This window comes from Anomaloglossus baeobatrachus, chromosome 2 (assembly GCF_048569485.1).
Source record: "Anomaloglossus baeobatrachus isolate aAnoBae1 chromosome 2, aAnoBae1.hap1, whole genome shotgun sequence".
NCBI lineage: Eukaryota > Metazoa > Chordata > Amphibia > Anura > Aromobatidae > Anomaloglossus > Anomaloglossus baeobatrachus.
This window is the reverse complement of record NC_134354.1, coordinates 253,308,928-253,325,215: the sequence shown is the minus strand read 5'-3', so window position 1 is coordinate 253,325,215 and position 16,288 is coordinate 253,308,928. Positions and strand designations below refer to the sequence as shown.

General features: G+C 45.1%; 1 protein-coding gene across 2 annotated transcripts in view; it reads right to left on the bottom strand.

Moving 5' to 3' along the window:
• The window catches only part of EPS8L3 (EPS8 signaling adaptor L3), a 310,884-nt gene that overhangs the window by 224,733 nt on the left and 69,863 nt on the right, over nucleotides 1–16,288 (bottom strand). For both annotated transcript variants that reach the window (XM_075333719.1, XM_075333718.1), the window contains exon 2: nucleotides 1,472–1,516. In XM_075333719.1, the coding sequence (XP_075189834.1) occupies nucleotides 1,472–1,500 (29 nt within the window). In that variant the 5' untranslated portion in view covers nucleotides 1,501–1,516. The remainder of the gene's footprint in view (nucleotides 1–1,471; nucleotides 1,517–16,288) is intronic.

Here is a 16,288-nt window from a genome sequence, read left to right as displayed (position 1 = left end):
CTGAGTGTGAGTCTGTGTCTGAGTCTGAGTGTGAGTGTGAGTGTGAGTCTGAGTGTGAGTCTGAGTGTGAGTGTGAGTCTGAGTGTGAGTCTGAGTCTGAGTGTGAGTCTGAGTGTGAGTCTGAGTGTGAGTCTGAGTGTGAGTCTGAGTGCGTGTGAGTCTGAGTCTGTGTCTGAGTGTGAGTCTGAGTGTGAGTCTGAGTCTGAGTGTGAGTCTGAGTGTGAGTGTGAGTCTGAGTGTGAGTCTGAGTGTGAGTCTGAGTGTGAGTCTGAGTGTGAGTCTGAGTGTGAGTGAGTCTGAGTGTGTCTGAGTGAGTGTGAGTGTGAGTGTGAGTCTGAGTCTGAGTGTGAGTGAGTGTGAGTCTGAGTGTGAGTGTGCGTGTGAGTCTGAGTGTGAGTCTGAGTGTGAGTCTGAGTCTGAGTGTGAGTGTGAGTCTGAGTGTGAGTGTGAGTCTGAGTGTGAGTGTGAGTCTGTGTCTGAGTCTGAGTGTGAGTGAGAGTGTGAGTGTGAGTCTGAGTGTGAGTCTGAGTGTGAGTCTGAGTGTGAGTGTGAGTGTGAGTCTGAGTGAGTGTGAGTGTGAGTCTGAGTCTGTGTCTGAGTCTGTGTCTGAGTGTGAGTCTGAGTCTGTGTCTGAGTCTGTGTCTGAGTGTGAGTCTGTGTGCGTGTGAGTCTGAGTCTGTGTCTGAGTGTGCGTCTGAGTCTGTGTCTGAGTCTGCGTCTGAGTGTGCGTCTGAGTGTGCGTCTGCGTCTGAGTCTGCGTCTGAGTCTGCGTCTGAGTGTGCGTCTGAGTGTGCGTCTGAGTGTGCGTCTGAGTGTGCGTCTGAGTCTGAGTCTGCGTCTGAGTGTGAGTCTGAGTGTGAGTGTGTGAGTCTGAGTGTGAGTCTGAGTGTGCGTCTGAGTCTGTGTCTGAGTGTGCGTCTGAGTCTGTGTCTGCGTCTGAGTGTGCCTCTGAGTCTGCGTCTGAGTCTGCATCTGAGTGTGCGTCTGAGTGTGCGTCTGAGTCTGCGTCTGAGTGTGAGTCTGAGTGTGAGTGGCGGCCAATCCGTGCGGGGGGGTCGGATCCGAGGCGAGGCGAGCGGCCAATCCATGCGGGGGAGGAGCCGAGGCAAGGCGAGCGGCCAATCCGTGCGGGGGGGCGGGGCCATGGCGAGCCCAGCGGCCAATCAGCTTTGTGTCACCGTAAGGACACTTAGTGTCACCGTAAGGACACAATTTTGGAGCATGACAGACAGACAGACAGACAGACAGACAGAATAAGGCAATTATATATATAGATAGCCTTATACTTAGGTCTGTCGGGGTCTAGAATGGTGTTCATAATTTACAAAGAAAAACAGTGCTTCACATATTCCTTTTTTCATATTTTTTATGCAGCTGTTCCATCAAAGAAAAGACATGCATTGTCATAATTAACCTATAATTATTGAACGTAAACAAAATAGCAAAAATCATTTTCAGAATGAGTACTTACTCTATTGCATTAAGGTAATCCTGATCCATGTCTAGTGCTTATACCCTAAAAAGGAAGAAAATGCATATTTTATAGATTGCATTATTTTATGCAAATTTAAATAATGCTAATTCATGCTCTTCATTGCGAGCTACTTTGATAACATATTGTATATATCAAGCTAATATTGTAGTTTATAGGCTTTTGACCATCTATAACTAGCTAGAATTAAGATGGCATATCGCATTTCTCCAAACAGAAAATTAAAGGGATACTCAAAAAAAAGTCTAAAATAAATGAATAAAATAAATTATACACAGTTCAATATACTGAGTAAAAATATAGTGTAAATGCAACACTTTTATTTTTGCTACCATTTTTTAAGAGCTGAACTTAAAAATTTTATATTTTTTATGTACATAACAGGCCTTTTTCTCTTAAATATTGTTAACAAATCTGTGTTAGTGACTATTTCTTTTTTGCCGAGACAATCCATCCACCTCACAAGAGTGGCATATCGAGATGCTGATTAAACAGCATGATTATCACGCAGAAGTGTCTTAGGCTGGCCACATTAACAGGCCACTCTTAAATGTGTAGTTTTACAATATTTGGGGTCCCGGGGAAGGGATGTGGGTCAGAAAAACAGTCAGTATCTGGTGTGACCACAATTTGGCAGTCTACCTTCTACTCTTAACAGTGAAAAGATGGGATTCATCCATGAAGAGAACACCTCTCCAACATGCTAGACGCTAAGCATTTCACCACTCAAATTGGTTACGATGACAAACTGCAGTCAGATGGAGACCTGATGAGGATGAAGAACATGCAGATGAGCTTCCTTGAGACAGTTTCTGACAGTTTGTGCAGAAATTCTTTAGTTAAACAATACAATTGTTCGAGAAGTTGTCCAGTTGGCTGGACTCAGATGATCTTGAAGGTGAACATGCAGGAGGTGGAGGTCCTGGGCTGGTGTGGTTATATGTGGTCTGTGGCATTGTGCTGTATGAAAAAAACTGCACATTTTAGAGTAGCCAGTCTATGGAACATCTATTCATGAGCTCTATATAACCGCGCCCACATCATTGATTCAAAGTTTTCTGTGTACACTTTGTATATAGAAAGTTACCAATCGGTTGCGCAGAGCTCATGAATGTTGAGGACTACATGGCAGCAGGTTTATTAGTCTGATGGTGATAATCTCCAGCTGATAATACATTGATTATATTATATTTATTTAAGGGAGCAGAAGCAGGAGAAGAATCCCATAGATAACATCTTGCAGTGTCTGTGGGAGAACATCACCATCTGCTAATCAAGAGGAACAGCGAATAACCAAGTAGCTAACTACATTTTTCTTCAACGGAAAAGTTTGGAGGAGATGCTTGGCTAGGTGGCAGCTGTGGCAAAGTTACTTAATATAAAAGACTGGGGTGAAGCAGGAGAAGATGGAGTTGGCATCAAGACTTAGAAGGATGCAGACATGTGAGCAACAGAGTATACGCTTAGTCACTGTTGTCATGAAAGTTCCCATGATTGACCAGATCTCTGAGAAGGCCATAGCAACATTGACCTCTGAAAGAGCCCGAAGACCGAACAGCAAACATTGACCCATGAAAGAACCCAAAGACCAAGCACAGAAAATCAACCACTGAAGGAACCCGAAGACTAAACACCAGACATTGACCCCTGAAGGCACCCAAAGATTGAATACTGACCAACTACTCTTTAGGCAACCCGAAGACTGAACAACAGTGTCAGAAGAAGATCCGAATGAGTCAGCCAATTGCTTCCTGTCTAGAGGTAAGGTACTTAGTGAGGGGAGCTACTCACTTAAAACTGGACTTGCAGCTTAGTGAGTTGTGCCATAATCCCACTAAAGCCTTTGTGTGGATTGAATTACTTAGACAAGTGGGATTGTGACTAAAGCAAAGGTAACCATGATGCTTCCCTGATACAGACACTGGGACTAAGTTAACCTTAGTAACCTGTTTAGTGTTATAAGAAGCCAAGCATCTGTATATTGCATTCAAAACTTGTATAGCCCTTGGTGTGTACTAATTTGTTCTTTTCTTTTGTAATAATTTTCGCCGTTTTCTGATCATACTTATCACGGCTACTCTATTGTTTGTCCAAAATGAATGAATAAGTTCCTGTTATGTCACCACTGAGTTTACTGTGTTGTTGCATCCTCAAAATCTGTTTACATATACATGAAGAAACCCAGTAAGTGACATATTGCTGTAATCAGGGTCTCTACATCTATGAGAGGCTGCTGATAAGTCATTTGCTTTACCCAGAAAGAAACAAGATAGGATGATAAAACTTTACATTTTTTCCACATACTCTCCACTGATGTCAACACACTTCTTACATCTGTATTCCAAGTTCTGTAAGCCTAGCAAAAAGAAGGATTCGGTTGTGCCTGAAACCAGACATCCGTAGCAGCAATGGCATCAGAAATGGTGTGAAATTTGGTACCTTTGAGGTGCTTGTTCAGGTTTGGAAACAGATGATAGTCAGAGGGAGCTAAATCTGGTGAATAAAGTGGGTGGTCAACCAGCTAGAAGCCCAACTGTGCCAGTTTTGCCGTGGTCGCTTGTGCAGTGTGAACGGAGGCGTTGTCTTGCAGGAACAGGATTCCTTTGGACAGCTGGCCGCGCCTTTTGGCCTTCAGAGCTGCCTTCAAATTCGTACAAAAGTTTAATGTAATACCAAGCCTTGATGGTGGAACCCTTTTGAAGGTAGTCCACTAGTACCCCGCCCTTCTTATCCCAGAACACTGACGCATCAGCTTAGTGGCTGATTTTTGCACCCTGAAGTTCTTTGGACGAGGAAAACCCCTGTGCCTCCACTCTTTTGACTGCTCCTTGTTTTCAAGGTCATACAAATAAATCCAGGTCTCATCTATAGTGACCAGTCGATCCAGAAAGTTCTTATCAGTCCGAAAATGCTGACAAATGGATCGAGAATTTTTCATTCGCATGCTTCTCTGATCTGTTGTTAAACATTTGGGGACCCACTTTGCAGATAGCTTCTTCATGTCCAAATGTTTATGGATAATGACACAAACACGTTCACAGGAAGTCCTCATGATGTCTGCTATTGCGTTAGCTGAAATTTGTCGATTCTCCAGTATGAGATTGTGCACAGCATCAACGATCTCCGGAACAACAACCACTCTCATTCGTCCAGGACGTTCCTCACCATTGGTGCTGAAGTGGCCCATTTTAAATTTGGAAACCCAGTTCTTAACTGTGGAATATGAATGGCATTGATCCCCCAATGTCTGCAACATATCACCATGAATATTCTTCTACGGACTTTCCTTGCAGAAACAAGAATTTTATCATTCATCTGCTCTCAGTTGCTGTGAATATCGCATTAGACTCCGCCATTTTGTTTTCCTGCGTCCGTGAACACTTTTGCCATAAGCAATAAACACAAAATTTTGAAAACATATACTAGACACATAAGGCTTTCATGTGATATAACATTCATTACCATAGAAACAAAAAAAAAATCACAAAGCCAAAGACTTATCAGCAGCCTCTCATACTTTATTCTGCTCTCAGATAATGTGGAAAACATCCTTGGTGACAGATTCCTTTTAAGTCGATTGAAGTTTGTAAGCATTCATTTATGGACAACTTTCCTAAGGTCCCAGCATGTGAGAGACTTCATTACTTTAAAGTATTGTTTCAGCAGGAGATTTTTCAGCGCTTTACATCGAAGCCCCCTGCCCACCTTCTGGCGGCTTAACTGTTTACTGACGATCCAGTCCCACTGCGCCATCTTGTGCCTTAACTTCTGATTGACTGGAAGTCAGAAGTTACATCACAAGCTTCCAGTGCATCTCTATTTGTGACCTCCGATGCACCCTCCATGAAACTATGTAGCTGCTGTCAAGTCACAAATCTTTTGAGACCGACCAGAGTAACACTGGAAAAAGGTGACGACAGCGGCAGAAGAGTATCAGACACTGGAGTGGTGCTTTATGCTATTGCTGCTACAGGTGGTTTTACAAGCTATTTATTCAATGGGTGTACTAATTTTTCAAGTATTGCTTCTAAAATTTAGCCTAGTTTTTGTTAACGAAAAAGAGGTCAAGTTGTAATTTTTGGGGGGCTGTTGCTCATCTAAGGTTATATTTTCTTAATTTTAATACCGTTTAAGTTACAAATGTTTTTTTTTTAATCCGGATATGAAAAAACGTACAATACAAAGGGGGTATAATTTAAAGAGTTCATCATCATTATTGTCATGACATCAACTACCAATAAGTGAAATACAAAGTGGACCCAGTGAAGGCTGCTCTGGAAGCCAACCCCAGCTCTGCAAACAAAGTCTGCTTCATTTGGAAGAGATTGGCTGCAGTGGTCTGTTGATTCACACAACCGCAAAAAAACAGAAGGCGCTAGATAGATAAATAGATGGATAGATATAGATATATAGAGCGATAGATAGAGGGATAGATAGATAGACAGAGGGATAGAGAGATAGAGGGATGGATGACTGAATGAATGAACGAATGAATGGAGGGATAGATAGAGGGATAGATAGATAATAGATGAGAAAAACATATATAATGTCCTACTCCCTAGCATTTTGTAATCTTGCACCATTTAGTGCTTAGCCTTGTATTTAGCCAAAAAATAAATAAATAATTAAAAAAACTGACGTGGGGTCCCCCCTATTTTTTTTAGCCAGCTCGGGTAAAGCAAACGGCGGCAGCCTGCAGACCACAGCTGGCAGCTTCACCTTGACAGGTAATCCAAAACAGAGCGCACCCCACACTGTTATTTTAAATTCAATTAATAATTTAAAACAAAAACGTGGGGGCCCCCTCAAATTGGATCACCAGCCAAGGTAAAGCTAACAGCCGTGGTCTGGTATTCTCAAAGTAAGGAGGTCCGTGGTTCTTGGACCTCTCCAGCCTGAAAATAGGAGGCCTCAGCCACTCCAGAAGTGGCACATCCATTAGAGGCACCAATCCTGGTGCTTTGTAACAGCTCATCCCGATACCCTGGTGCGGTGGCAAACGGGGTAATATATGGGGTTGGTACCAGCTGTGTAATGTCACCTGGCATCAGGCCCTGGATTAGTGATGTCACGGCATCTATCTGTACCCGACATCAAAAACCCAGGCAGTAATAAAAAAAAAATTGACAACAAACACATTTTTATTTGAAAAAACACTCCCCAACACATTCCCTATTTTACCAATTTACTGGAAAGAAAAATCAAATCCGGGTCCGGCGTAATCCACTAAGGGGGTCCCACGATGATCCATACTCACTGTCCCAGTTAATGAAGAACAGAATGTTCCCCATTGACTGGAAGAGCAGTGCAGTGACCTGAGCTAACATCATGAGGTCAGCCCAGGTCACTGCAGGGCATAACAAGCGCAGACATCATGAGGTTAGCTAAGAACATTATCTGCGGTGATGAAAGCCGCTGTACTCCTGACGTCAGTGCTGGTCACTGAGTTCAATGACCACCGCGTTCACAAGCGAAGTGTCACAGGAGCCTGTGACGTCACTGCTAGTCACAGTCTCGGGCCGCCCGTGAAAGGTGATCTGAGAATGCGGCGGCATAGAAATTACTGACAAGCAGGACTTTATCACCGCAGGTAATGAACGTTACTAACCTCCTGACGGTAACGCTCATTATCCCCGCAGCTGCTCACACTGCTGTGCGGGCATATGCTGACACTCCAGTCCGGGCACCTGCTGACACTGCAGTGTGGTCAGATGCTGACACACTGCAGTGCGGGCAGATGCTGACACTCTGCAGTGCGGGCAGATGCTGACACACTGCAGTGCGGGCAGATGCTGACACACTGCAGTGCCAGCAGCTGCAGGGCTGGCATGGGAGCGGAACACAGACTGCAGGGACACCCGACGGAGGTCACACAGAAGTGCTTCCGTGTGGCTTCCGGGAATTTTGCGGACCCATTGACTTGTATTGTGTCACGGTCCATTATTACGGAACAGAATAGGACATATGGCATCTGGTCTGTTTTTTTGTAGGATCAGATGCACACAGAAGTGCTTCTATATGCCATCCGATCCTACATAAAAGACATTGAAAAGATGGTCTGTATGTCAGTAGGTCCGCAAAAAAACGGGAATTGAACAGGACAGACAGAACGGTCATCTGACTGAGCCATAAAAGAGTGAGTCATCAGAGAAAATTTGATGACGCTCTTTCATAGTCACCTGTCTGCAACAGCCAATCACCGGCTGCAGGAGTCCTGTTGACCTCTGAATGGGAAAACATCAGTTCCAGAGCTGGTGCAGGTCTTCAAAGCCTAAGTTTGCTGTTTTAATGGAAGAAAACTACATTGTTTTAATTAGATTTTTATGTTACATGTAGTTTGTTAGTTTGTTTTATATTGGCAATTTTTTTAAATTCTTTTTATCTTTATTACAAAAAAACCTTGTTATTTTGTAATTTTAACACTGGCTACTGGGGATTTTTTAGGCTCACTATTGCTGTTTTTTCTGGAAGAGTTTTCACTAGGATTTTATCATCAGAGGCAGGATTACAATCACAGGTAGCAGTTCTATACACAGCTGATAACACAGGATCCACCATTCACAATGTGTTACAGCGGACTCTGCTCTCCCTGTCTTCACAATGACATTTCCACAGGCTTATTAGACACTTTATTATGATAGTGTCCGTGTAATGCTCATGAGTGCGAGCAGGGAGTGGACCTACTGGGCCGCAGCACACAGTACCGTACACCTGAGGGGCTTGACTAAGCAGCACACCAGGTTTTGACTACAGCATCTGATGGTGAGGCCGGATTTGGCTGCAGATAGCATCCAGGTGCCACTCAGGGATACACTGGTGCTGTGGCAGCTGGTCCCATGGGTACAGACTCAGTCTCAGAGATAGCAGGTGCAGCTGAGACTGCTGATGTGACAGTCACAGCCGGTAAGGATGGATGCAGCAGCGGGTTTGGCAGATACAGCTGGTATGCATTGATGCAGCAGCGGGTAGAGCAGATACTGCTGGTACGGATTGAGGCCGCAGCAGGTACGGCAGGTATTGGAACACAGATGAGTATAGAGATGCAGCACACAGCAAGATAGTAGCAGCGGCAGCAGCAGCACAAGGGACATGACAACTAGCAATGTATAGACCACATAGCCCAGGCACCTCCAAAAGAGGAGGCTGCCTTAAATATCTGTTGCCTTTCAGCCTATGGCTGAGAGACACTTCCGGGTTGGGGCATATTAGCCTTTAAGAATAGCTGCATGCTGCCTAAGGCCTTTTTCACACATCAGTATTTTGCATCAGTGTTTCATCAGTGTATCATCAGTATTTGGATGCCAAAACTAGGAGTGTCTCCAAAACACAGAACAGGTGTCAGTCTTTCAATTATAGTTCTTCTCTATAAGTTCCACACCTGGTTTTGGCATCAAAACACTGATGACACCCTGACAAAACACTGATGCAAAATACTGACGTGTGAAAAAGGCCTAAGTCTGTTCCCAGGAGACCTGTGTGGCATGTACAGGCCCTGGCAGCCAGTGGCAAAAAGCAAGGACGAGGTAGCCACCGCTGAGTGGCTAGGAGAGTGTATGCCGGCATCTCAGTCGTGGCAGTAGCACCGGACAGTGCGGGGACACTGGTGTCTGCATTATAGTCTTGGTCTGTCTATTGAGGCTATGTACATGTAATGTTTCTTGAAACAATAGGAAGTTAAAAGTTTAAAAAACCTCAGTCGATAATGTGAAAATGTCAAGATTTCAAATTTTTGTTATTAACGCAATAACTTTTCATATAAATTGCAATTTTTACAATATGTGTAACACAAAAAAACTAATTTTAACATTAGGCCATTTTCTGATGATTGCCTCCCTTTAAAACTATCCATGGCTAAAAAGAAATTTCAGTGTCAGACAACCCCTTGATCTCCTTAGTACTATTTGATGTAAATAATCATGTCACTTTCTGCCTTAAGATTGATTTATCTTATGATGATTTGTCATATTGATAGTGTGGCACAGCTTCTGAGCCGGTGTTATCAGCTGCAGGAGCCGAACTGATATACACTGCCAGTCTCCTACTGTAATTGCTAGGATCAGTGGGTTCACCAAACCTATCAGTTTAACCACTCGTTTGCTGCTTGCTATAGTGACAGCAGCACATCAGTTGTTTCACATAGAAAAGTGCTCCATCTATCAGTCCATTGGCACCCAAACAGCACAATCGCAGGGATTGATCAGTTACTATGTCAACTGGAGCCCTGACCAAGGCAATATAGCCAATGAGCTCCCGTCAGAAACGGGGCCTGATAATCCATCTGTCAGTCAAGCACTGACAGGATAGTGTAATACACAGACTTATTTATGCAGTACTGTGTATTACTAAGTTAGTGTTAGTTCTTGAGTGGCTAAAAAATATTGTTAAGAAAATGATACATTTTTCAAGTAAAAACACCCCCCAAATCCTAGTCCCCCCCCAAAATGTTTAACATTGAAAATATTAAACATAGCTTAACAAATATAGCATATTTAATATTGCTGCATCTGTAACAAATGTACTATAAAAAAAAGTTATAAAACACACCAGAATTGCCATTTTTGTTCATCCCACCTCGGCAAAAAAAACAAAACAAAACAAAAACCTAGATTAAAAAGTTAACAATATGTATATAGCTCAGAATTATACCAATCAAAACTATAGCTTGATATACAAAAACAAGCCCTCATACATCTCTGTAAATGAAAAAAATACTTATGATTCTCAAAACAAAAATGCAAAAAAAAGATATATATATATAAAATAAATGTCAGAATTGCTGGATTTTGCTCATCCAGCCGCTAAAAAGAGATATGAAATTTGATTTAAGGATTTTATGCATATAACGCAATTTTATTTGGAAAATCCGAACATAAAATTGAACATACTTACAAGAGAAATTGACATGTGGATTTTAAAAAAGCACCGCAGATCAGGTTATGCTGCGTAAAAAAGAAGCGCAGTGGGCAGGAGATTTCTATAAATCCTATCCACTTTGCCAAAACTATATGACGCTGTGTTTTTATGTGATTTATGGAAATCTCAGCCTCTGTGTTTTTTTTTTACTTAGCGCGACTGATCTGTGGTGAGTGTTTCAAATCTGCAATTTATCAATTTTTCTTGCAAGAACACTGAGTTTTAGGCCTCTTTCAAACGTGCCCGGTACGTGTGAGGTCCGTTTTCACACCTATCGGCGACACGGACACGCGTAGACCCATTAAAATCAATGGGTCTGTGCACACGTGCGTGTTTTCCCATGGACTATGTGTTTGTGTGGAGCATACGTGTGTCTGTGTGCTCCACATGTAGACATGTCCCGTTTTTCTTGGGCAATACAGGTGTCACTCGGACTGCAAACTGATGTGATCCATGTGATCCATGTGATATCAGTGTGACACGTTCTGGAGAAAACCACATGTCTGTGAAATAAAATGATTTTCTAAATCATTTTCTATACTCACCTGCAGTGTCGGACTGGCTACCGGAGAAACCGCTAGAAATACCAGTCAGAAAATCTATATCTTCATAGATTATGCAGGGGACGCAGGACGCATGCAGTTACGCAAAGTGCGCACATAGCCTCACACTTCAAAATGTTTCAGATCACCAAACAAATGTAAATAATAGATAAAGATAACACAAGTAAACACAAAATGCAGTTTATATATGAAGGTCTTTATTATCAAGGGAAAAATAAATCCAAACTTACAGGGCCCTGTGTGAAAAAGTGATTGCCTCCTAAACTTATTTAATACTTGGTGGGACCACACGTAAGAGCAACAACTGCAATCAAGCATTTGCGATTATGGGCAATGAGTCTTTTACAATGCTCTTGAGGAATTTTGGCCCAATCATCTTTTTTATTCTGGTATTCTGCACCTGTGTTACCCACACCTTTTATCGTGGGGGGCCGGCTGCATCCTGCTAGTGCATTTGCCATTTTTGAGTTGGCTGGTGGCTTTTTTGTGGTGAGTTTTTTTGATTTTTCTTCTTTGAAATTATGTCCTTTTCGGTGAATCAATTTGAATATAGTGTAGGGACTCGTAAGCGTGAGGACCCTTGACGTTTGGGTTACGAGCTTATGTATTTTGGCCAAAATATGGACCAATACCTCACATTTATTATCATTTTACTATATATAATTTTTTATTGCACAATTTCTGCGGGATGCAGCCGGGCCCTCTGGGTGTCTGTCCTTTGTGCTAGTGCACTTAGGCTCTGTGCGCACTGGGAAGTGGAATTTTCTTGAGAAAATTCCGCATGCCCTCAAAGATTACCGCACCCGCGGTAAAAAACCGCCGGAAACCGCACCCGAAAACCGCATGCGGTTTGCCGCGGTTTTACCGCGGTATTATTCGCGGTATTGCCGCGGTTTTGCCGCGTGCGGGTTGGGATGTGCTTTATTGCATTCAATGCAATAAAGCACATTGAAGAAAAAAAAAAAAAAAAAAAAAAAAAAAGTCATTTAATTCTGAGAGTAGATAGACAGAAGAATAGATAGAGGGATAGACAGACAGAGGGATAGATAGATAGAGAGATAGATGACAGATCGCTGCATTTCCCACGGTCGGCAGTGAGTTCACATTACCGACCGTGGGAAATGACCGGTAATTACCTCTGCTGCTTTCATTCAGCCTGTGTCTGACAGTCGCGGCTGGATGGAAGCAGCGCTGGACGTCGGACCTGGATTACGCCGGAGCTTTGGTGCGGGAGGGGTTAATAAAATGGTGAACGAGGCTTGTTTGTTTTATTTAAAATAAAGGATTTTTCGGTGTCTGTGTGTTTTATTCACTTTACTTACGGGTTGATTATGTCAGCTGTCACATAGACGCTGCCATGATCAAGCCTGGAGTTAATGGCGGTGATCCACCATCATTAACCCCTTGTATTACCTTGTCACCACTGCTACACGGTGGCAAGAAGAGCCGAGGACACGCCGGCAGTGCCGCATATTGCATGCGACAGTGCCGGGGCAGCTGCGGCTGATATTCTCGGCTGCCGGAGGGGGAGTGAGGCGGGGGACATTATCCCTGCCCCTCTCCCTCCCCAGCCTGAGAATACCGGGCCGCCGCTGTGTGCTTACCTCGGCTGGAAGGTAAATATACAGCGGAGCCCACGTTCTTTGTTTTCTATATTTCCGTTTTCTTTCTATGTGTGTTCTATGTGTCTGTGATGTCTGTGTGTGTGTGATGTCTGTGTGTGTGTGATCTGTGTGTGTGTTTACTCTGCTCCGCTTCCTCTTCCTGTAATGACATCACTTCCCTGCAAAACCGCAAGCAAGTGATGTACATTACCGGAGGTAAACCGCGAAATACCGCAGGGAATAACGCAGGAAAACGCAGTGAACCGCACAGAATTTGCTGCCTGCGTTATTCCCTGCGGGATTTCATGATTAACATTGAGTCAATGGAGGGAAATCCCGCAGCGATGTGCGGAAAAGAAGTGACATGCACTTGTTTTTGCTGCGGGATTTCCGCAGCAAAACACGCAGCTGTCAAATTCCGCCCAGTGCGCACAGGATTTTTTTTCTCCATAGGCTTTGCTGGTGATTCACTGCAGAGATGTTATCAACATTTTCTGCAGCGAAACATGCAGCAAATCCGCGGCAAAATCCGCGAAAAATCCGGTAAGTGCGCACATAGCCTTATAGTGCTGGGCAGCCCGCCTGATCTAATAGAAGGGCGTCATCAATAGGCTGTGAGCTGGACACTGTGCATTGCACATATCTGTGTAACTGGTGCCCTATGTTAAAACCTATTAGTGTGCAAGTTTAATACCAGCAGCCACCCCCTCCATGGCTTGGTAGGTTGAGAGTGGCTGTCTCATCGGTATTCTGAACCTGTGTTACCCATACCTTTTCTCATGGGGGGCCGGCTGCATCCTGCTAGTGCATTTGCCATTTTTGACCTGAGTTGGCTGGTGGCTTTTTTGTGGTGAGTTTTTTTTTATTTTCTTCTTTGAAATTATGTCCTTTTCGGTGAAGCACATTACTATAGGATGGGCACATTACCATGTTATGGGGACAGGGATGGGCACATTATTACATTATTACATTATTACATTATTACATTATTTCCAATGATTGGAAATACAGAGCAGTGATATCTCATTTGTGACAGCACAATCACCTCAAATCCACCGCACATATAATGTAGTAATGTGCCTATCCCTGTCCCCATAATATAGTAATGTACCCATCTTTGCTGGAGTGATGAGAGATCAGTACTGGGGCTGAATACTGACAGCCAAGGAGTGGGCAGAAGACAAGTCTGGACAGTGATGCCAGGCGGTGCCAGCTCTGACTGTGAGGTTTGGTATCGGAAGATTTCATGTTTGGTTGAGCTGCATGTAAATAAAGTGTGTGTGTAGCGCCCCTGAAGCCATCAGAGAGCTACAAGGTACTGCATCCCCACCGGGATGCAGGGCCTACCCCCTAAGGACCCAGAAAACTAGTGCCGGTAACACACAAACACTACAGAAAATCCCTGTTTTTCCCCAATCATCCGTCATAGAATGGTACAAGGCTAGGGTCGGACCAATGGATGGCCGCCTAGAGATGGAGCCACTCCAGTCTACTAGACAACCAGGTGGGAGGAGCAGACAGTGGACAGAGAGACAGAGCAGACAGTGGAGGACAGTCTTGCAATGGAGGAGTGAAAGTGAGCAGATGGACTGACTGGAGTGAACAGTGACCTGAAGGCCCAGTGCCGGTTGCCGGTGGAGTACGGTGGAGTGCTCCCACAACTACGCACCAATGGGGTACAGAATCCTAGGTCAGGCAAAAGCTCCAGGCAGACCTGATAAAATCTGTACAGTGAGGGGACCATCAAGGACCTCATTGACCTTGAAGTTCGGGACTCAGTAGCAAAGGGAGAGCTGGGGACAGGACCAGAGACTCCAACCCCACAGGGTTCATGCTACTGTCATATGGACTGCTGAAGAAGACAACCAGGAGGGGACCCCAAGCCGCTCTACGCCACGGGGACCCACCAACCAAAGACAGGTGCAGAGGAAAGAAGCTACCAGGTCACTAAACTGGCACTGGGACTAAGACCAGCCAGCCCCGGGTGACCAGTTACCACCAGAAAGTGAGTAAAGAACCAGTTGCACTAAAACCCTTGTGTGGCCTACCTTCTTCCGGCACCCGTCATATCACCTACCCACTGGGGCCTGGCCCTGCTTGTGGAGGGCCTAACATCCAGGCTGCCACTAACATCTGCCCCAGTAGTAAACATTGTGCAACGGCGGCTCCATCCACATAGCCGCAACACCGCAAGTGGTGTCACGTATAAACTTTATTCAACAATCCCATGTAAATATCCCCTTTTCAAAAAGCACCCAGGGCATGGAAACAGGCAACAGCCACCAAAGTGGCATTCCCCTGTTATACACTGCCAGGGTCCGAGTACCCCATAACCCTGGGCGGCACATGTGCAGAGAATAAAGGGATAATTTAAGAGGAACAAAAGTTAGAAAACAAAAAAATAATAATGTAGTAATGTTTTATATGACAATACAGCACAGATTAGCTTAAAAAATGTTGGAGTTTATGTCGGACAACTGCTTTAAGCATTCAGTAATGGACTTGTTGGTGTGTTTTGAATCATTTTCCTGCTGCATAGCCAAAGGGTGCTTTATAGTGGGTGGGTTGAGCTATAGTTTATCTTAGCTGGTCTGGTGAAGTGTTGTTATCCAAACTAACTGGTAGTTGTAGAATGTGTTGCTGACAGAGTCCCTTGAAAACAACATTATAGTGGTAAAAAAGGCTGAACGGAGCCCACAGCGGAGCCATGGGCAAAGTGACTCATGACTGACTTTGAAGGGCAACGAGGGGTTAACTCTGGTTGCAGGGAAAGAAAGCGCGGGCTGTGGGGGGTCAGAAGTTTAGGGGGCTGGGTTTAAGTGCTAGGGGTGGTCAGTTGGGAATATAGAATCAGTAGAAGGGGTGGGTACTATCAGAACAGCATGTGAAGCCAGCAGAAAAGGTGCTGAGCCCCCTTCACCTCGTCTCCTGCTGTGACTGTAATCATGGTGATTTAAAACTTCTGGAGCAGCTGCAGGGTGCTGCCAGCAGCGTGGATGGAGCTGCATCAGAGCACAGGTGCTGGAGATATTGGGAGGTTCGGCTGTGGGGGATGCTGCAGAAGATCCACTTCCCCAGTGGGCACGCAGGGCGAGTGTGCCTGACAGTCTGCCACCAGGAGCAGCTCCTGAGGTCTCAGTGGTGCCGCAAGAGCCCCCTCCCCGGGGACCCTCCCTGTCCATCTCTCCATCCTGTGCTTCTAGATGGAACAGGGGAGGAATCTTACAAGGCAGCCGGGACCTGCGGAGGTGGGCGGGGCCTCGGTGTATCATGTGACCGAGGCTCTGCCTCAAGCCTCTAGTGATCAGGGCTTCAACAAGATGGCGGCGGTCCTTCCCAGTGATATACCTGTGGGGGGACTGCTTGTGGTGGCAGCAACTGGACATCCGGAGAAACACTCAGAGACAGAGGTCATCGGGGCAGAGGGCAGCGCAGAGGTCGTCATCGGGGACAGAGGTCAGCGCAGAGGTCGTCATCGGGGACAGAGGTCAGCGCGGAGGTCGTCATCGGGGACAGGGGTCAGCGCGGAGGTCGTCATCGGAGACAGGGGTCAGCGCGGAGGTCGTCATCGGAGACAGGGGTCAGCGCGGAGGTCGTCATCGGGGACAGAGGTCGGCGTGGAGGTAGTCATCGGGGACAGAGGTCGGCGCGGAGGTAGTCATCGGGGACAGAGGTCGGCGTGGAGGTCGTCATCGGGGACAGAGGTCAGCGCGGAG